This window comes from Mustela erminea, chromosome 14 (genome assembly GCF_009829155.1).
Source record: "Mustela erminea isolate mMusErm1 chromosome 14, mMusErm1.Pri, whole genome shotgun sequence".
In the NCBI taxonomy this organism is placed as follows: Eukaryota; Metazoa; Chordata; class Mammalia; order Carnivora; family Mustelidae; genus Mustela; species Mustela erminea.
Window position 1 is genome coordinate 66,218,587 of NC_045627.1, and position 22,065 is coordinate 66,240,651.

The window sequence follows — 22,065 nt, forward strand, 5'->3', positions numbered from 1 at the left end:
TGGTAAAAATCACTGCCCAGCACCAGTAAAAACACCCAACAAACATGGTCTGTGGTTTCAGAACCATGGCGGCGGGGGAGGGGGGTATGCGTAGGCAGGGATATAAGGGACAGGTCAGGAAATAAATGAATGCACCATAAGCTGCTTCTTCCTCTTTTCCTTTCTTTTCTTTCTTTTTTTTTTTTTCCGAAAGAAAAAAGCCCACTGGAATTGTCTAAACTGCAATGTAATCTCTTGCTCATTTAAAAGATCTCATTTTCTAATCATGTGCTTTGAGACATTTAATACTATTTCAATTATGCAGAGGAAATAATATAATTCCTTTATTTGAAAAATGATACTGAACCTCAGAGATCAGTTAAATCTACTGCTGGAATGGGGATTCTTTTTAAACTGTGTTGTTCCCTCTCTTCAAACAGCTGTAGCTGTACACAGATGGAAAAACATTTGGTCAGAAAGCAGCAAATTAGTGTTTTTCAGGACAGAATTCAGCTCCCGCAGCTCCTGCGTCTCTCCGTTCAGCTAGATTTTATTTCTTCTTTGCGTTGACATTTTTGCAGACCCAGTTCATGCCGTCCTTAGAGGGAAATGAGCAGAGAAAGGCAGTGTTAGTTGTAAGAAAGGCGCCACACACTCAAGCTGGGGTGGGGAGTGGGGGGCCCCTAGGTCCTCTCACCCCAACCCCGAGCTCCAGGGAGTTTGCTTGGCCCAGGGGCCCACCTGGGTGACCAGGGACAGTGGCCTCCTGGGGAGGAGAAGGGGGGCCTCTGAGAGCACAGGAAGAAGATGGGAGGGGGAGTGCCCAGTGTGTGAACTTGAGATGGGTCCTCAGGAACTCCCTCTGAAAAAATAAACACATCTGCCTGGATCCAAGGCCTGATTGAAGAGCTATCAGAGATTCCAGCCATTTTTGGCTTTTTCTAAAAGCTGACCTTTGCCAGGGCATTAAATTCAATAAGCCACCCTTCTGGTGCCCCAGTGTGTTTACAGTGTGACAGTGTACACTTGGGTTAAATTAAATTTTTTCGGAAAAACAAACCAACTGCAGTGTGTGTTACTAGACACACACTGGGGCAATGCGCCTTATTTCTCTTCGTGCAGCACTATACACAGGTTTCAAAGGGCTGGCTTGATTCTTGAAGCTTTAAGCACTACCAAGCTGAGGGACTGGGGAGAAGGTTCCCTTAAAGGCACAGTGACCTTGAAAGTGTCCTCTCTTAGAAGGCTGGAGAGGGACGGGGGTAAAAAAATCACACAATGCCTACAGCCACCTGGCAGGCAGCATGCTTTCTCATGGATGCCAGGCCTGCCAGCGATGACCTCCTTTTCAACCCCCTCTGGAGCCATCCCTGAATGCTCTCCCTTTCCCCAGAGCCTCTCCGACCTTCAGGGGTGTGCGGAGTTCCCTTGGAAGCCCAGAACAAAATCAAAGGAGGCTCCGCAGCAAATCCCCTTCTTCTGCATCTGTGACACCTACTCGCAGTTGGTCCCGGCTGCATGTGCCCATCTCAGGGCATACACGACATGCAGAGCCCACATTTCCTGTGACCATGGAGCTAGGAGTTGAACCTGAACAGCTGAGACAGCTTAAAGTAATAAATATCAGCTGACACCCTTGGCCATTCGGGGCATTAATCCCGTAAACAATACATCACTGCAAAACAACCAGCAGGCATCCTATCTCCTGGCTAATCTGACCATAACCTGAATTTACAGTGATTAAAACTCTGCCAGTTGCCATCAGAGCACTTGGGCAGGAGAACCAGATAATCCATTGGCTGTCCCAGGGCAGACCTTAGGGCGTTTGCCAAGATGTGGCTGGCCACTGCCCAAAGCCCAAAGGTGGACAGCACCTGGCAACAGTGGGGGCAAGGGTAGGAGGATGCTGAGGTGGGAGAAAGGTGGACTCCCAAAGCGTCTCCAGTTACAACTGGGTCAGCTACTTACTGTGAAAAGCGGAGGCCAATTTTAAGACCATTTTATGAAAAGGATTAATTTAAAGAGAAGCATGTTTAATTTTAGTAGCTAATTGGTTTCCAGGAAAAAAAAAATGATCACCTGCCAGGAGACAAAAAAGATTTTACAAATAAAAGAGGGTTGAAGGAGATAACCATCTTCCCTTTGCCTTCGAAGCTGAACAGCTCAGCACTTGTGCAGCCCTTTCCACCTTCAGGAACCCGGACAAACACTATCCAAGGTGTGCACCTCGGTATTTTCTCCTCTAAAGAGACTTGCAGATTTTATCAAATCGTCCACTCAGAGAAATCGAGAACTGTGTTCCCACACTACACGAATGGCAATTTTTCCTCTTGGTTTGTGACTGATTATTGGTGGTGGTGGGGGGGGTTCTTTTATTATATGTTACTGAACATGAATGCAGCCAAAGAGATAGGAAAAATATTTACTCAGCTGCAGGAACCCAAAGCAGCATGTGGAGGGTGAGGGGCAGCTTCTTCCTGGGTATCTGTGATGGGGGTGGAGGGGATTTAAACCACCGAGCCCTGCTGCGAGGCAGTGTCTTCCAGATGTGAGCAAGGGCGGGGGGGTGGCAAAGTCCTTCCCGACACAGTCTGGCCAACAGAGGGCGCTCAGAGGTCGGTCCCCACCAGCTGACCTGCCGGGCCCTGGGTCTCCACAGCTGCCGACTGTAACCTGAAGGAGTGTGGGAGGCCTGGGGAGATTAACAGGGCCCGAGGCCTGTGGCTGCGCTGGTTCTCGGAGGCTGCCCTGGTCCGAAGTGTCCGGAGGTTGGGGAGTGGTCCCTTTCCTGTCGTTACCCCGAGAACCCGAGCTGGAGGTAAGCGGTGTCGGGGAGGCTGTAGTTACCGGGGATGAGGCCTCTTCAGTCAAAGCAGGGACAAGCTGGGCCATGTTGCCCCCTGGGAAGGAAGGACAATGGTGGTGTCCGGGAGCCCTGCAACGGGGGCCGGGTCGGACTGGCCTGAGGTTGTGCTTACAGAGCCTAGTTTGGTATCCGGCTGCCAGGCCTAGAGCAGACAATGAACTTGTATCTTTGAAATGAATCCTCGTAACAACGCTGTGAAGTAGGTACTGTTATAACATCCACAGTTCGGAGGAGGAAGTGGGGACACAGAATCATGGGAGGCAGAGGCAGGCCATGAACGTGGCCACAGCTCCCGCACCCGCGCTCTGCAGCTAGTGCCCCAGCTCGGCGAACGCGCGGCCCGAGACAAGGCGGGCATTGCCCTGTGGCTGGGTGGGAAAGGGAGCAATCCTGCTTTGTCCTCATGGGCTTCTTGCTGATACGGGGCCAGAACCCCCAGCCAGGCACCCTGCACGGCTGTGCGGCCGCTCGGAAGGTCTCAGAGGCTGTTTTGGTCACTTAGCTCTCAAGATTCCCAAGCTGCAGGTGGAAGCCTGCACGCGTGTCCCTTGCTGCGAGATCCCCACAGATGACTGTCTGCCAGACCACCGCCTGCAGGGGCCGCACCCCTCGGAGAAAGGGACGAGGGACCCTCCACTCCACAAGTTCACCGGTGCACCCCATGGCCCTTGCCTGAATTTGGCAAGGCCTTGTTTTTTTGAAAACAGATGATGGAGGAAAGGTGACTGTCTACCTGAAGTAGGTTACTGCTGTCTCTGCCTCCAGAGAAGGAAATGAACTCATAGGTTTGTTTAGTGGTTGAACCTTTATTGTTAAAAACTTGTTTGACCAAATTTCCGCACATTTGATCTTTGTCCTGGGATGACCATCTTAGGGCAGGTGCAGTCCTCCCCCGCACCCCCTCCTCATCAACCTTGCTGAAACCCAATTTGAATTGATTAGCTTCAATTCAATAATAGAGACTAAAGAGAGTCCTTGAACCTCAAATACTGAGCTTTGTTTAGCATCATGGCAAAAGGAAAAAAATCTTACATTTTACTGTGTCCTGATATTATTCCCTATGATAAACACTGGGAAAAATACAAGGCTGCCCCTAACCATCTGGCTGGAAATGTAGGAGTCCCGTCCAAGACTGAAGGTGCGATGCCCCTTTCTTTTTTTAACTGTATTTGTGAGAAAGAGAGCATGCGCGCGCACAAGCGGGGGCAGGTGGTAGTGGTTTCCGGGGAGCAAAGGGAGAGGGAGAAACAGGCTCCCCACTGAGCAAGGAGCCCAATGCAGGGCTTCATCCCAGGATCCTGACCTGAGCTGAAGGCAGATACTTAACCGTCTGAGCCACCCAGGTGCCCCGCGATGCCCCTTTCTATGGGAAGAGCGGCTTCTGACTACACTGCTCCTTTGAACTTGGTCTTTCTACCATGCATCCATCACTGTGGATGGTTGGAAGGAAGAAGCAGTAGCCATAGTTGGGTAGGCCTGGTTTTAAATGCCACGAGGACCACATGGTCACATGAGTAATTGCTTTAGGATGACGAGGTGCTCAGACCCCTGCTGAGCATCACAGCCTATCCCATCATGCCACGGGGCTTCCAGGGTCAAGGAGCAGCTGGAGGCAGTGGACGTAAAATACTGCTCACTATTAATACTTTTTTTCTGGTGACAAAGGTACTGCACCAGAGAGGTAGCAAAGTCACATGTTCTGAGTTTGCTTTCTTAGTCTACAGAGAGGTTTGAAAATTTAAAAATAACCCTGAGGTCTGACTTGTAGATAAGCAGTTCCATGTACACTGGAGTCAAAAATAACTGACGTCAGGCTTTAGAAAGAAGTGGTGAATGTCATTTTTTAAAATATTGAAATCCTGTTGGCTTATTAAGGGCAAAGTCCCCTAGATCAAGGTTAAAAGAAACAAAACCCAAAAACTTGGCTAGTGACTGTTTAGTGGCCATGTGCAAAGCGCTCGTGGGGCTCAGGTTATTGGGGGTCCTTTCTGTGTTGGTGAGATGACTGCGCCGGCTTCCTCCTGTTTGGAGCAGGAAGATGGGGAATGTGGAGAGAAGTGGGAGAGAGGGTGAGCATCAGGTGGAGGGTACAGAGAGCAATCCGTAGGGAAACCTGCGAGCTCAGAGCTACTGGGGTGGGCAGGCCTCTGTGATGACTGAGGCTAGAGGCCAGGCCGAAACTGCCGATCTCTGCTTTGAAGGGAAATTCTAATCCAGTATAATCGTAATTAAACACATGGGGATTGTAGAGAAGGAGTATCTCCAGCCACCTGAAACTGCGGGAGCAGAGGAGAGCCGTGCTAAGGGGTTCCAGTTCGGGTTTGTAAGTGGAAGAGGGATCGATTCCTCTATCTTTCTCTGGCTCTGAGCCAGATGCTTTGTTCATCATTTTCTCTAAACGAAGGGGAAAGAAGAGCGTCCTGGAGTTACATGCTATGCACTGGGGCAGGGCCGAGCCCCAAGGGGCCGGAGGGCGGCTGCTCTGTGTCTGGAAGGCAGTCTAGCCGAGGGGGCTGCAGGTTTCCCCAGATGTATTTCAGTTTCTCCTCTCTGCATTCAGCTACTTGACGTAACTGGGTCTTTTCTGATCACTCGTCTGGACTATGGACCTCTCAGCAGGACAGAGTTTCCAAGACTGGTGACTCCTCCAGCTTTTAGTGCCATTTAGCTGTGCTTGGCTCTTGACAGTTTCCTATGAAAACCTGCTTCAATCCCATATGGCTGGCCTCCTCCTCACCATCAATCAGCCAAACAAAGACCTGTTCTGAACTCTCCCGAAGCCTTCAGAAGCCCTTTTCCACACCCAGAGCAGGGGCTGTGGAAACACACGGACCACATATACTTATTTGCCTTCAGAAGAGCCGGGAGAACAAGAACCTCAGATCATTGCCCAGAATCACAAACTTCCATAACCTGAAATCCTGTGTTGCAGCTATTCCGCTAAGGAGAAGCGACGCATGTATCCTCTCAGTCTAGAGGGTTTGGCCCACCATCGCGCGGACCCGTGGCCGCTGCTCCGCTCACCCGCCTGACCGTGCCACGGAGCGGTCCGAGACCCATCTCACAAATGCAAACTTTAGATGGAACACATAGGCCCAAACACAATGCAAACAGGGACACTGTCTCTGAACACCTGAAACTGTAACAGAAATCCCAGGTCTTTTTAAAAAACCTTGGTACATTTTCTTTCAGGCTCATTAGAGCGGTGGGGCCAGATGTTACCTGACCCATTTAATGTCTGATCATCTTGGGAGGGTCTCCCATTACTGACCAGCATTCGGGGGGCGGTGGGTGGAAGAGTGGGAGGGTAGAGTAGGAGGATGAAATAGGGATAAGGGAATCCTAGTAATTATTACACAGTATCCATGCCTGAAAGTAATCTTATGGACATTTTTCGAGTGACGTCTTTCATTCTGAGGAATAGTTAAAGCCTTAATTAATCCGAGTCATTAAAGGCCTACACTTGAACTAAGCAATGCAGGAAAAGAATTCCAAGTAAGTGACTCTTTTTAAAGTGAAAAGTAAGAAACTGGCTGAGTGGGCAGGACCTCAGGTCAGAGGCATTACCTGAGGGATGGACATGGTCAATCAGTGCCTCACAGTGAAAAACGCATTTCCACAGAAAACTCGCCGACCTTTCTCCAGTCCCCAAAGGTTACCATTAAAGGACAATAGACGGCAGATTCCCTTCTTAATTAACATTTTTATTAAATAACCCATTTCAAATAATGGTTAAATTCTCTAAATTTATATCATTCTATTAACCATAATCTAATCTCATTAACCTTGAAATCCCAGTCTTAACTACCCAATTCTATACACCATGGTACTATCTACTAAACTAATTAAGTGACCTTCAAACTATTTCTCCTCCATATAAAATTGTTATTTTTCTTGTTCACAGTTCTTTGTTGTATCTCTCTTGGTATCACTTCCTGTAAACCTGGTTGCTGAAGGCCCTGAACTGAGAAGAACTTTCTGCACAAAATCAAACCACACATGACATCTCACTTGATTCAAACTGGTTGATTTTAAAGCCCTCCCTTGCCAACCCCCACCCTCAGTCTGAGAGCTCACTGCCTCTTTTTTGGCATGAAGGGACTCCACTTCCATGGTGGGTGACACAGCCACGAACACAGATCTCTCCACCCTCCTACTCTCTGCCAAACTGGAGTGGGGCAGTGGGGCCTGCACTTGGGGCAGACAATGAGCAGTGCTCCCTCCCAATCTCCAGGCTCCTCTGAAGAAGCACCCTTGACTTGAATGCCAACACTGTAAATGCTGATTCTAGATAACTCTAGCCCTCCTTTTGACATCCCTAAGGCTGGCTGAAGAAAACAAGAGCCTCACTGTTAATTTCAGCTTTGCTTTTTCTTCCTTTCAACACTCTAGTCCAGTGAAGAAGATTACAGAGCTGTCAAGTCCCTTTTTCTCAGGAGTATGCACAAAACACGTATTTTCTCTAGTACTACCTTTGGAGTCTGCAACTCAAGACATTTTCTACTTTGCTTTTTAAAAATTTTTTAAGTTTTCTACACCCAACATGGGGCTCAAACTCACAACTCCAAGATCAAGAGTCCCACACGCTACCAACTGAGCCACCCAGGCACCCCTGTTCTCTACTTTCTGTGTTTGTGTTCTAAACCATTTAGAGAAGCAGAATCCTCTTCCTGAAGTAGTTTGTACGAACACAAGAAAGCTATTATCCTTTCCTGGGCCGCCTCCTCACCAAAATAACCTCAGGCCTCATGAATACCATTTTATGCACAATCCAGGGAGCTGCCTTAGGCAAAACTTGGGTTTCTTTTTTTTAAGTGAGAAGCTAAATAAAAAGATGAGAGTTTACCTATCAAAAACATGCTGGGCTGTAGTATACTCGTTGGACCAGCTTGTAAATTAAGCTGAAAAATGCAGTTAATTTGAAACCTGGTAGAAATATAATCACATATGTGACTGCAATTTTAGAGAGGAGGCTTGAGAAGAAAAAAACTACTCGTGTGATCAGTTCCTTTGTCGAGTGGGATTAGGGGAGAGAGGAAAGAACTTTTCAGTTTTTAGTTTTATATACTTGTATATGATTCACAATGAGAGTATATTACTTTTATAGCCAGAGTCTAGGACAGAAGGAAATACAAAGGCCTGACCCTTCCTGAACCTAAACCTCACAGAGACCCACAAAGCTCCAGCTGTTCTGGGGACGCAGCCGAGCACCTCTCTGGCTACCTGAGAGCCCCATAACGCGCACACGTGCACCGAGAGCTTCTGCGGGTGCAGGTACTGAGGAGCCTGGAGGAGGAGGCGCAAGGCCAGTGTGGACTCGGATCTAGAGGCCAAGCACAGAAGCAGGCTCCAGCTGTTTGTGTAACAAAAAGAAAAAAGCCAAAGCGGCAAACAGATGGAACAACTGAGATAATTCTTGGAAGTGATTATTTGATTGAGATAAAAGCAGTCAGGCAGTTTTAAGACCAATCAATGTCAAATGTCTTAGGAGAGAGGGACGAAGAGCATTAGAAGGGAAATGGAAAGAGGCTGCAGGACAAAAATGGAGAAGCAAATCGCCCGAACCAAGTTGGGAGACAAGCAAACTGGCCATGTGGTTCTGACATCTGCCATATGGCAGTGGGGGGAAGACTCCGTCCCTTCAGATGTTGCTAATCCCCTTCTAGCACCCTGGAGCAGGACTGTCTGCTTCTCGAAGCACCGGGCCACTTCCCTGGCAGGTACACCAGATGTTTAAATTGAGGCATGTTGGCATGCTGAGGCTCCAGAATAAAGAAGTAGCCCCACGTGTCAGCTGGTTCGAGGCTGCTTGGCGGGAAGCATCAGAGCTGAAAGGGTTTCTCATTCTTTGAGGATGCAGGCTCTCAGGTAGCTGGGATACAACCATTTTCTGCCCTAAATTAATATCAAATGAGGGGGGAGACTGTTCCTCTGGTTTATAGTTCCTTGGTATAAAGCATGGGGCTTTCTGTCAGCAGAAGCCTCCCGGTGGGAGACCAACATGAAGTAGCAGGAAAGAGACACCAGCCCTGAGGGCAGGGGAGTTAGCCAAGAGAAAAATCAAAACACTTCTAGGATAACTGGTGTGCACGACTGTTGACGGCTGTTACCTTGGGAGCACAAGCACTTAGCATCCATAATATTAGACACAACACAAAACCCCCAACCCAGTCATCAAAGAATCCTAGTTAGAAAGCATCTTCGAAGGTCTTCTGTTCTGACCTCCTACCCAGGGGGGTAGTTTGTCCCTCGCGTGGGGTGGTTCATCAGCTGCTTTCCTGGAATAGTTAATGATTATCAGATTGGTTGCTAAGTAAAGAAGAACCAAACTCCATGCCTTTCACATCCTGGAGCGGTTCGTCTGCCAATCAAAGGCTATTGGTTTCATATCTTTTTCTATCTAGCTCAGCTCAACCAAGGAGACAGACTACGTTGGTTGGGTGCCATGTTGCCAGGTAACCAAGCCTTCTGGTAATCTCACCTGAACGCCCTCTCCCGTGAGAGCTGAGCAGGACTGGATCTGCCAGACGCGGTCGCGGATGGTGTGCAGGTTTAGTCCTTCTGCAATTTCAGAGGCAGGGGCTGCCGTGAGCAAATCCTGCTTGTTAGCAAAGATGAGCACTGGCACACAACTTAGCTTTTCTTCCTCCAGTAATTCAGCTAGTTCCTGGATCATTTTGGGAATGGATGGGAAGGGAAGGATGAAATCTATGATATTTAACCATGTACTTCCAACTAGAAAAACACAGAAGTGTTAAGCTGATCAACTAGCAACTTCTAAGGGCAATGGTTCTCAAACTTGAGCCTGGGGAAGAATTCCCTGGCAGATTCTTGGGCCTACCCCAGAGATGCTGAATTTGGAAAGTCTGAGGTAGGGCCAAGGGCCACACTCCACAAATGGCTCTGCCATGGATGCAGAGATCATACCCTCAGAAACACTGTTCAAAGGAGAATATACGTTGTGGACAGAGATTTAAAACTTACTCAAGGTTGGGATCTGCAAATGACTTTCAATGCATGCGCGCACACACAAATAGGACACACACATTTTACACTGAAAATAACAATGACTCTGGAGATTATAATGCTGCTTCATCAATCTGTACCTTCAAACCATGCATGCACGTGCAATGCATGTCATCAAACTCACACCCTAAAATAACCATCTTTAGTCTGTCTGTCCAAGTGTCTGATATTCAGTTATTGCTTGGGGTCCTAGCTGTATGTTAATTCCGTCTGCAATCAGCATAGGAGATGGTGTGTATTTACTTATGGGGACCCACCTCTTCCCTATTCAACTCACATTTCTGCTGCTTGGGACACCTGAGCTGTCAAAGGGGACTGGGGGTTCAAGAGGCATATCATCCTACTAACACCCCTTACCTCTAAGCTTGTGTTTGGCATTGCTTCACCTGAGTGATGATACAGAAGTCATCGAGGTATGGAAAGGAGCTCTCAAACTAATTTTCAGGGAAAGGGGACATAAACATGGGGAATGCTACCTTTGGAAGGCCACCTGTGGCAGTTGAGGAGACAGGCCAAGCCCCTGCACACCTCTCTAAAGAGGTCATTCTACTCCTTGCTTCTTATCAGTATACTCCATCTGGGTAAAATGGTGATGTCCACTGCTTCTCTCTTTAAAACCATGTACGCAAATCTCACCGTGTAATCATGTTGACATGTACTGTGCGTGTGAAGCCATATTTGGGTTCAAAGTCTATCTCTTGGCTCGGGAACAAGGGTGGCTTAGTCTTGGCTTGCATATTTCCTCCCATCCCTTCAAATTTTTCAGAGATACCCTTGGATCAATTAAGCGGCTGTTGAAAATGTGCATAGAAATGACAAGTGAATTGTTCCTCTGGGTTCATTTCTAAGTGGCCTGGGAAGAAACCTGAACTTTTGAGCATGGTGGTAAATTCCATTTGCTTATATCTTGTTTATCTGACTAAAACTAAAAGGCTGTTATCAAAAAAATAGTTTAAAGGACTCTCAACTAATTTCCTTGAAGGGAACCTTTTATTATTTATTTATTTATTTATTTTTTGGGCAACTGCTATTTTTGCTTGCTTGCCAGAACGACTTTTTTGTTTAAACTGCAAAGGTTAAACAAAAAATGCCTCCTTTGCTCTCATACATTTACAGGGTAGATTAATGAATACCTAGTTATTTGGAAAACATCTCAACAGAAGAATTATTTACCTGACCCGTCTCTTCAAATCTTTTTCTGTCTGCACTGTCAATTACATAGATCTGTAAAGTAAAAGGAGAAGGTTACTTTAATAAACAGAGAAGACAGGGCAGCTTCTGCAGAAGGAGCAGAGGATCCCCAAGCAGATTCTCATTAGCACAACAAACGGAAACTGAGCTGAAAACTCTTACCTCATCCCTGGATGCAAAATACACTAATTGATTGATTGATGGATTGATTAAAGGGGGCTGCCCAGAAAATATTTCCAGCAAAGCTCCAAAGTAGATGTCAGGAGAGCCAAGAAGCATAAAAATAGGAATATTTATTATGTATTCACCAAACATTCTTTTTTAAATTTATTTTACTTTTATTTTATTTTATTTTTTAAAGATTTTATTTATTTATTTGACAGACAGAGCTCACAAGTAGGCAGAGAGGCAGGCAGAGAGAGAGAGAGGAGGAAGCAGGCTCCCCGCGGAGCAGAGAGTCCGATGCGGGGCTCAATCCCAGGACCCTGGGATCATGACCTGAGCCGAAGGCAGAGGCTTTAACCCACTGAGCCACCCAAGCGCCCCTCACTGAACATTCTTGCTCAGATTTACTCTATTAATTCTCGTTATGACTTTATGAGAGATTTCATTATTTTCCCATTTTATACATAAACATAAGCCAAAGAAATTAAGTATTATGCCCAAGTTATTTTAAAAAAAATTATTTTTTATTTGATAAAGAGAGACAGTGAGACAGGGAACACAAGCAGGGGGAGTGCGAAAGGGAGAAGCAGGCTTCCCGCTAAGCAGGGAGCCCAATCCCAGGGATCCTGGGATCACCACCTAAGCTGAAGGCAGAGGCTTAACCCACTAAGCCACCCAGGCGCCCCTCTGCCCAAGTTCTAATAAGACTGGGATTCACCCAGGCATCTGCGTGGGATTCAAACTCAGGCCTACCTGGGAGTAAAGTCCACAGGTGCTCTTGAGCACTCTGCTGTTCTGCTTCCCAAATTGTCGGGAAGGGATGGTGTCTCGAGGCACTTACAAATACTGTAGTCCTGGAGCATCAAGGCTCTGAAAGTACATTCTGAAGTATTAACTGTACGCTGACTTCAGGAGCCAAGGTAGGAGACTCCCTGATCTCCATTCCATTCCCACCTTCTCAGGCTTCCTGGGAGGTTAAGATCAAGTACTGGAGATAGCAAGGGCATAGGCTTTGCCAGAAATAAGAGAAGTCTCAAGAGTCACCGTAAATTATAAATCCCAAGCTTTTTTTCCCCATCCCTGAATTTTATTAATTGCATAAATAACATCCTATAATAACAATAAGGGAAATGAAGTAAGACCAAAGGAGAAAAATCGTCTATAGTTATAGAACTCAAACACATTAATTATTTTAATTTCTTGTGAAAGTTCCCTTCTAATTCTTCTTCGTAATTAAAAAAGAAAATTATAGATATAATTTTGTCAGCCTTTTAAAAAAATATTATTTATTTAAGTAATCTGTACCCCCATGTGGGACTCAAACTCATGACCCTGAGCCAGCCAGGTGCCCCTTGGAGGCCCCCCCTTTTTTTCCATTGAACAACATATTAAATGTTTTCCCAGTTGCTACTCTTAAAAATTATCAAATTTGCAAACTTTCTTTAAAGAATTTAAAATTGCTATTAAACTAATGGTATTATGAAAATACTCTTTTAAAAGAGCATATTCACTTAAAAACAACACAAAATAGGATGCTTGGGAGGCTCAGTGGTTAAGCATCTGCCTTTGGCTCAGGTCGTGATCCCAGGATCCTGGGATCGAGTTCTGTATCAGGCTACTTGCTCAGTGGGGAGTCTGCTTCTCCCTCTGCCTACCTCTCCCTCTCTCTCTGACAAATAAAAATAAAGATCTTAAAAAAAAAAAAAAGAAATTGATGTTTGATATGACAAAACATAATTAGAGAGAAAGGAGGAGTAGAAAGGTGGTTTAATGACAGACAAGAAAGATCACCAAATACGAGAGTCCAAAGGTGAATGAGAAGACATTTTTAACTTAAAATTGCTAAATTACTTGCTACTTATTGCTTTGACAAGAAATTTCATGGAAACATTTTCATTAAAAGTTTTAGACGGAGGAGGCACCTGGCTGGCTCTATTGGGAGAGCATGTGACTCTTGATCTCAGGGTCATGATTCTGAGCCCCATGTTGGGGGTAGAATTTAGTTAAAAAAAAAAAAGATTAAAAAAGAGGATCTTCCTAAACTGCACATAAATTCTATCATTTAATATGTTTCTCACATAACTTGTATAAAATTTGAAAATTACTATTCAATAATTCTAGGAGAGAGTCTGTAAAACAACAGCCCCATTTATTATAAGGGCCAAGTGAAAAAGTCAAGACAGAGACAAGCCAATCTCTGGTGATCCCACAAGTTTGTTTTTCTGCAGTGGCATTCTCTTCTTCCTGTCACCTGCCAAGCCAGTGCTATCTAGTGTCTTCATGTTTTCACCCAAGGATCTGTTTTCTTCTGGTCAATAGCTGAGAAAAAGGTTAACCTATCTCTTTTTTTTTTTTTTGTAATAGCTATTAATCTAGTGAAGTAAAAAAATTTTTTTTAGAAACTTTATCGAAAAACAAAGTATTAATGAAAATAAACAAACAAACTCTGGGGCACCTGGGTGGCTTAGTCGGTTAAGCATCTGCCTTCAGCTCAGGTCAGGATCCCAGGTCCTGGGATTGAGCCCCACATTTGGCCCCCTGTTCAGCAGGGAGTCTGCTTCTCCCTCCCCCTGCTCTTGTGCTCTTGCTCGATCATTCTCTCTCTCCTTCCCTCCCTCTCAAATGAATAAATAAAATCTTAAAAAAAAAAAAAAAAGCCACTCTGAAACTATCAGGGAAAGTTAAACATTTCTAGTGTTTCTGACTGATCCTAAAACATGGACTGGGCACCTGGCTGGCTCAGTCGGTGGAGCCTGTGACTCTTGATCTCGGGGTTGTGAGTTCAAGTCCAAAGATGGAGTGGAGATTACTTAAATCATAAAATATTTTTTAAAAATTATGGACTTTTGGGACACCTAGGTGGCTCAGAGGGTTAAGCCTCTGCCTTCGGCTCAGGTCATGATCTCAGGGTCCTGGGATGGAGCCCCACATCGGGCTCTCTGCTCAGCGGGGAGCCTGCTATCCCCCTCCCCTACTGCCTGCCTCTCTACCTACTTGTGATCTCTCTCTCTCTCTCTGTCAAATAAATAAATAAATAAAATCTTTTTTTTTTTTTTTTAAAGATTTTATTTATTTGACAGACAGAGATCACAAGTAGGCAGAGAGGCAGGCAGAGAGAGGGTGGGGGGAAGCAGGCTCCCCACAGAGCAGGGAGCCCAATGCGGGGCTCAATCCCAGGACCCTGGGAGCACGACCCGAGCTGAAGGCAGAGGCCTCAACCCACTGAGCCACCCAGGTGCCCCAATAAATAAAATCTTTAAAAAAATTGTGGACTTTCAAAAATCAAGTTTCATAAAGCTATTCTAAAATGAAGTTATAATCCATGGCACTCGGAATGATGCTTTACCTAAGCAAAGCCAATTCATATCTTTCGTGGCAGTTGCTTTGAAATTTTTATTTGGTTGGGGGAGGAAGAGCTAGACAAGAGTATTTTTTCTTGAGGAAAGTTCAATCAACTGTAGATTATCCAGAGACTAGATAGTCATCCAACCATGTGAGTGGAGGGTTCTTTGTTTCTCCTCTTGATTCTGGTCCTCCTCCCTCCTGCTGCCACCTTTTGGCCATTTTACTGCTCCTAAGTATTTTTCCCCAAGAGGGGTAGGCAGAGATAAAGAAGGATGACACTTACAAGTGGGCTTGATATGGCAGCTCCAGCAAAAGTCTAAGAGGAAGCTGAAACTAACAAATGAGGTTTCTGGGTAACGTGGTTTTCAATTATTTGTGCTCTAGAAGTACTGAGGCTCAAGTGTGAGTGACATCACGGAAATCATACAAGAGATGACTATTTGAGATCTACCTCACTTGGGTGTTCTACACTTCGGATATGGAAACGACATAGTTAATCTGTTTATATTATGTTGCATCTGAACACAAAACTGATAATAAAGTAAACAGAGTTTAGAAGTAATATGACCATATCTTGAAACACTTTGTATTTTTAATCTATCAAAAAGCTGTTATCTTCTGGTCTAAGAGAAATGGAAGACATTCTCTCCCCTCCCTTCTATGACACCTCAAGTTTTATTTCTTAGTCATTTCCTCCAAATTATTAAAGCTGAAGTCGGCTGTCCTCAATATCGTTTTCCCTGAGAACGACTGGCACTTTTCGGAGTTGCCTTGACTCTTTCAAACCTCTAGAGAACCATTTAATGCTCAAAACTGGGGTTTGTCAATCTTTTTCTGTAAGGGGTCAGGTGGTAAGTATTTTAAGCTCTGTGGCCTATACCATCTCTTTCCTAACTATTGATCATTGCTGTTGCAGTCCAAAAGCAACCATAGAAAATCCATAAACAAGTGGACGTGGCTGTGTTCCAACCTTCTTTATTTATGGACTCTGAACTTTAAATTTCATAATATTTTCATGTGTCATGAAATCTGATTCTTTTGACCCCCCCCCCCCACCACTTAAAAATGTGAAAGCCATTCTTAGCTCACAGGCTACATAATAATAGGAGGCAGGCTGGATCAGTTTGTCAACACCTGTTCTAAAGTGAGAATTTCTTGGGATTATTTTTTTCTGCCCGTGGGCGCCGCCAAGTAAGCATCTTTAAAGTCTCCCCTCCCACCGCTGTCATGTCTAAGTCAGAGTCTCCCAAAGAGCCTGGAGGGCTGTGGAGGCTCTTCATCAAAGGGCTGAGCTTCGAAACAACCGATGAGAGTCTGAGGAGCCATCCTGAGCCATGGGGAATGCTTACAGGCTGTATGGTAATGAGATCCAAACACCAAGGGCTCTAGAGGCTTTGGGTTTGTCATGGAAGCCAAAGTGGAAGAGATGGATGCAGCCATGAACTTGAAGCCACATAAGGTGGATGGAAGAGTTATGGAACCAAACAGGGCTGTCTCAAGAGAAGATTCTCAAAGGCCTGGTGCCCACTTAAGTGTGAAAAAGATTTGTTGGTGGCATCAAATAAGACACTGGAGAACATCATCCAAGATATTATTTTGAACAGTATGGAAAGCAGAAGTGACTGAAATCATGATTGAGGTAGTGGCAAGAAGAGAGGCTTTGCTTTTGTAATATTTGATGACCATAACTCTGTAGATAAAACTGTCATTCAAAAACATCGTAATGTGAATGGCCATGACTGTGAAGTAAGGAAAGCCCTGTCTAAGCAAGAGATGGTTAGTGCTTTATCCAGCCGAAGAGGCTAAAATGATTCTGGAAACTACGGTGATGGTGATGGAGGTAGTTTTGGTGGGAATGACAACTTTGATCATGGAGGGAACTTCTGTGGGTGAGGTGGCATTGGTAGCAGTCGAGGTGGTAGTGGCTATGGCGGCAGTGGGGACGGCTCTAAAAGATTTGGTAATAATTCACTGACAGTTATAACAATCAGTCCTCACGTTTTAGACTCACGAAAGGAGGAAATTTTGGAGGCAAAAGCTCTGGCCTCTACAGTGGTGGAGGCCAATACTTTGCCAAACCAGGAAACCAAGGTGACTGTGGCAGTTCCAGCAGCAGCAGTGGCTATGGCAGTGGCAGTGGGTTGTCACGACTGCCAGGAAACAAAGCTGAGCAGGAGAGGAGAGCCAGAGAAGTGACAGGGAAGCTATAGGTTACAACAGATTTGTGACCTCAGCCAAGCACAGTGGTGGCAGGGCCTTGCTGCTACAAAGAAGACATGTTTTATTTATTTATTTGACAGAGAGAGAGCACAAGCAGGGGGAGTGGCAGGCAGAGGGAGAGGGAGAAGCCTCCGCAAAGCAGCGAGCCAGCTGTGGGGCTCGATCCTAGGACCCTGGGATCATGACCCGAGCCGAAGGCAAGATGCTTCACTGTCTGAGCCGCCCAGGAGTCCCTGAAGACATGTTTTAGACAATACTCCTGTGCCTGGGCAAAAAACTCGAGGACTGTATTTGTGACTAATTGTATAACAGGTTATTTCAGTTTCTGTTCCACGGAAAGTATAAAGCATTCCAACAGAGGGTTTTAACGTAGATTTATTTTTTTTGCATTCATGCTGTTGACTGCTCAATGTAATATCTGATCACCAGGCTCAATGTGTTTTTCCAAAAAAAAAAAAAAAAAAGAAAGAATTTCTTTTTACACTCTAGAGATAAATGGAAAGAGTTAACCAGGTAACTAAAAGTATCGAGCTTCAACCCTGCTCTTCTAGGCAGTGTGGAGACTAGGGTAATAGGTCTTTTCAACCAACAATGAAAGACTATTAAATACAGACAAACTAATATAATGCATCACCCACTGCCACTCCAAGCTGCTTCTAAAACTGGCAGACAGTGCTGAGCCACAAGGCCTTAGAATCTAACTCTGGGGATTCAGCTGCACCCCCAGACTTGTTTAATCTCAAACGGCTCCAGAAAATAATGAAAGGGTAACCTGGAATCCAAAACACTGTCTGGAACGGCAGCCTAAGGTAGTGGGAAGAAATTCCTCTCAGGTAGCTCAGACCGACTTTTACTGGAGTGTCTGAAAATTCCTGGGCACTCTCAGCTAGTAAGAAATGTGGAGTCTGGGTCATACTACAACTACCTTGCATTCTCCCCTCAAGGTGTTAGGGCCTGTGATTTAAAAGTAGACCAGAAAGGTTGAGGCCTCCTTATTGAGCCTCATGGTCATTAATGTCTTTCTATATTCCTCTTATTTGGGTATTTCTTTCAAAGTACCTTAATCCAGCAGATGAACAGAATGAACTGTTACTTCTCTCAGCCACCTGCTTTTCCCTAACTCTTGACTCAGAAAGCATGAGAAATCTATAGCCCAGCCCCACCAGTTTTATTGAGGTATAATCGGCATACAGCACTGTAGAAGGTGTATAGGGTAATGATTTGACTTCAATCTACAGTTTAATTAACTCACTTTAATTTTTTTTTTTTTTTTTTAAGATTTTATTTATTTATTTATTTGTCAGAGAGAGAGAGAGTGAGAGCGAGCACAGGCAGACAGAGTGGAAGGCAGAGGCAGAGGGAGAAGCAGGCTCCATGAGGAGCAAGGAGCCCGATGTGGGACTCGATCCCAGGACGCTGGGATCATGACCTGAGCCGAAGGCAGCTGCTTAACCAACTGAGCCACCCAGGCGTCCCTAACTCACTTTAATTTTTGAAAAAAGATTTTATTTAATTATTTGTCAGAGAGATAGAGAGAGAGCACAAGCAGGGGAAGAGGCAGGCAGAGGGAGAAGCAGGTTCCCCGCTGAACAGGGAGCCTGATGCGGGGCTCCAGGACCCTGGGTCATGACCTGAACCAATATTTTTAGTATTTTATTTATTTATCTGAATGAGAGTGAGAGAGCTCATGAGCAGGGGGGAAGGGTAGAGGGAGAAGCAGACTCCCCACAGGACAGAAGCTTGATGTGGGACTCGATCCCAACACCCCGGGATCATGACCTGAGCTGAAGGCAGATGCTTAACCAAGCCGCCCAGGTGTTTCCCCCTTCACTTCAATTTTTAAGCAGTTTTTTATTTACAGAATAACTGGATAGACAGCACAGAGAGTTCTGTACATCTACCTCCCCCAGTAACCTCTTGCTTTAGTGTGGTGCACTTCTCCTCACAATTCATGAACCAATAGTGAGTGATACATCCAGTTCATTCTTTGTATTTTAAACTATGGATTTTTTTTTAAAAAGATTTTATTTATTTGACAGATCACAAGTAGGCAGAGAGGCAGGCAGAGAGAGAGGGGGAAGCAGGCTCCCCGCCGAGCAGAGAGCCCCATGTGGGGCTTGGTCCCAGGACCCTGAGATCATGACCTGAGCCGAAGGCAGAGCTTTACCCACTAAGCCATCCAGGTGCCCCTAAACTATGGATTTTGACTGATCTGTACTAACATGTATGCACCTTATGGTTTTATTCGGAATAGTTTCGTCACTCTAAAAGCCCCCTGAATGTCACCTATTCATCCATCCGTCCACTCTCCCCTAGAGTTCTGGCAACCACTAACTTTTTACTTGTAGAGATTTTTTTTTTTTAAATTTTATTTTTATTTATTTATTTGACAGAGAGAGTGAGAGAACACAAGCAGGGAGAGCAGAGGGGGAGTGAGAAGCAGACCCCCTGCTGAGCAGGGAGCCCGATGCAGGACTTGATCCCAAGACCTTGGGATCATGACCAGAGCCAAAAGCAGAGGCTTAACCATCTGAGCCACCCAAGTGCCCGAGATTTTTACCGATTTCTATAGTTTGCCTTTTTAAAAATGGCTTATAGTTGGAAAAAGAAAGGATGTATCCTTTTTCAGACTGACTTTCACTTAGTAATATGCATTTAAGTTTCCTCCATGTTTTTTTGTGACTTGAGATCCCCTTAAAAATTTTTTTTTCATTTCTTTTTATCAAGAAATAATATGCTATTATATAGATGTACTACAGTTTGTTTATTCATTTGCCTACTGTAAGACATCTCAGTCGCTTCCAATTTTTGATAATTCTGAATAAAGCTGCTATAAGCATTCACACGCAGGATTTTGTGTGGATATAAGTTTTCATCTAATTGGGTAGATTAGAGTGATTGCTGGATCACACAGTTTAGTAAGATTATAGTTAGTTTTGTAAGAAACTGCACACTGTCTTCCAAAGTAGTTGTACCATTCTGCATTTCCACGGGCAATGAATAGAAGTTCCTGTTGCTCTTCCTCCTTGTCAGCATTTGATATTATCGGTTTTTTGGATTTTAGCCATTCTGGTATGTATGTAATGGCATTTCATTGTTTTTCAGTTCCCTAAGATGTTGATTACCTTTAAATAAGCTTATCTGTGTATCTTCATTGGTGAGGTGTCTTTTGTCCCCTTTTTAATTGTTTTTTTTTTGTTTTCTCACTATTGATTTTTATGAGTTTTTTTTTTTTTTAAAGATTTTATTTATTTATTTGACAGACAGAGATCACAAGTAGGCAGAGAGGCAGGCAGAGAGAGAGAGAGAGAGGGAAGCAGGCTTCCTGCGGAGCAGGGAGCCCGATGCGGGGCTCGATCCCAGGACCCTGAGATCATGACCCGAGCCGAAGGCAGCAACCCAAACCACTGAGCCACCCAGGCGCCCCGATTTTTATGAGTTTTAAGAGGTGTGTGTGTTGTGTGTGTATTTTAGGGGAAGAGGGGCAAAAGGAGAGGGAGAGAGAATCTTAAGCAGGCTCCATGTTCAGTGTGGAGACTGACGGGCTTGATCTCACAACCTTGAGATAATGACCTGAGCCAAAATCAAGAATCAGATGCTTAACCAACTGAGCCACCCAGGTGCCCCTCTTTGTATATTTTAGATACAAGTACTTTATCCCATGTGTGTTTTGCAAATATTTTCTTATTTGCAAATATCTCTTATTCAAATATTGGCTTATCTCTTAATTTTCTTAATAGTGTCTTTCTCAGAGCAGAAGTTTTAAATTCTAACACAGTATATCTTACACATTTTTGTCCATTTCATTTGGCATGTTTTCAAGCACTGGAGATACAAAAGTTGAAAGAAAACAAAACAAAGACAACAAAGTCCCTGTCTTTGTAGACATTACATTCTGGGGGAGGAGGGTAACAAAAAAAACCATTTCTGATGGTGATGAGTACCAATAGATCTGATCAAAGAAAAGAAAAAAGAAGCAAAGAAAAATGACAGTGCCAGAAGGGTAGGGATAGGAGTCACAATTTTAAATATAGTAATCAGAGAAGGTCTCAGTGGTAAAGTGACATGTGAGCAGAGCCTTGAAGGAGGTGAGGGAATAAGCCATGAGGATATCTAAGGGAAAAGCATCCTAGCACTGTAAATAGCAATGACCAAGGCCCTGAGGTGGGACTAGGCCAGTGCTATAGGAACAGCAAGCAGGTCAGTGTGGCTGGCACCAAGTTAAAGAGGGGAATGAGAAGACAGGTAAGACAAGCCAGAAGGCAGGGGGCCAGTGTAAGAACTTTGGCTTTATTCTGAGATGGGAAACTTCTGTGTTAATGGGATCACTATAGATATAGCACTGAGAAGAGACGTTAGGGAGGAAAGGCAAAAGCAAGGAGACCAGACAGGATGACACTGCAAAAATCAATGCACAGTAGCAGTGGGTGGGAAAGAAGTGGTCAGATTCTGGAACTATTCTAAAGGTAGAACTGACAAGATTGGCTGATAGGTCAGAGATGGGGAGCGAGAAGAAAAGGATGACTCCAATGCTTTTGGATGAATGCAACTGTCATTTCCTGAGAAGAAGTTAGAAGAAGCAGGTCTGGCGAAGGGTGGATGAAGATAGGAATTTGGTTCTGGACACGCTGAGGATGACGGGACTTACTAGCTGCTGAAATGGAGATGTCAAATAGGCAGCTAGCTATATATCAAATGAGGTTCAGGGGAGAGTTTCCAGTTGGAGATAACGGGGTGGGATTCACCAGCATGTAAGTGGTAATCAATGCCTTGAAATTGGATGAGGTCACTTAAGCCACAACTTAGAGAAGAAAAGCACGGGCCTGAACTCTGGAGCACTCCAACATCTGGAGGGACACAAGGGGGAAAATAGCAATGGAGACTGAGAAAGAATAGCCAGTGAGATAAGAGGAAAATCCAAGATAGAATGGTATTCTGGAGGGACGCCTGGGTGGCTCAGTTGGTTAAGCAGCTGCCTTCGGTTCAGGTCATGATCCCAGCGTCCTGGGATCGAGTCCCACATCGGGCTCCTTGCTCGGCAGGGAGCCTGCTTCTCCCTCTGCCTCTGTCTGCCATTCTGTCTGCCTGTGCTCGCTCGCTCTCCCTCTCTCTCTCTGATAAATAAATAAAATCTTAAAAAAAAAAAAAAAAAAAGAATGGTATTCTGGAAAACAGGGGAAGATAATGTGTCAATGACCGCAACACTGACTTCCTTAACTGCATGGCTAAGTCAAGTAAGAGGACGATGGAAAACCTTAGCAATCCGGAATTCT

General features: G+C 44.9%; 1 protein-coding gene and 1 pseudogene across 1 annotated transcript in view; one reads left to right on the forward strand and one right to left on the reverse strand.

Moving 5' to 3' along the window:
• Positions 1 to 266: 266 nt before the first annotated feature.
• Positions 267 to 22,065, reverse strand: part of ARL3 (ADP ribosylation factor like GTPase 3) — a 36,198-nt gene continuing 14,399 nt past the window's right edge. Inside the window, exons 4-6 of the mRNA XM_032313938.1 lie at positions 11,045 to 11,095; positions 9,327 to 9,512; positions 267 to 577 (exon numbers count right to left, since the gene is read on the reverse strand). Of these exons, the coding sequence (XP_032169829.1) occupies positions 530 to 577; positions 9,327 to 9,512; positions 11,045 to 11,095 (285 nt within the window). The 3' untranslated portion in view covers positions 267 to 529. The remainder of the gene's footprint in view (positions 578 to 9,326; positions 9,513 to 11,044; positions 11,096 to 22,065) is intronic.
• LOC116573692 lies at positions 15,639 to 16,817 on the forward strand (annotated as a pseudogene).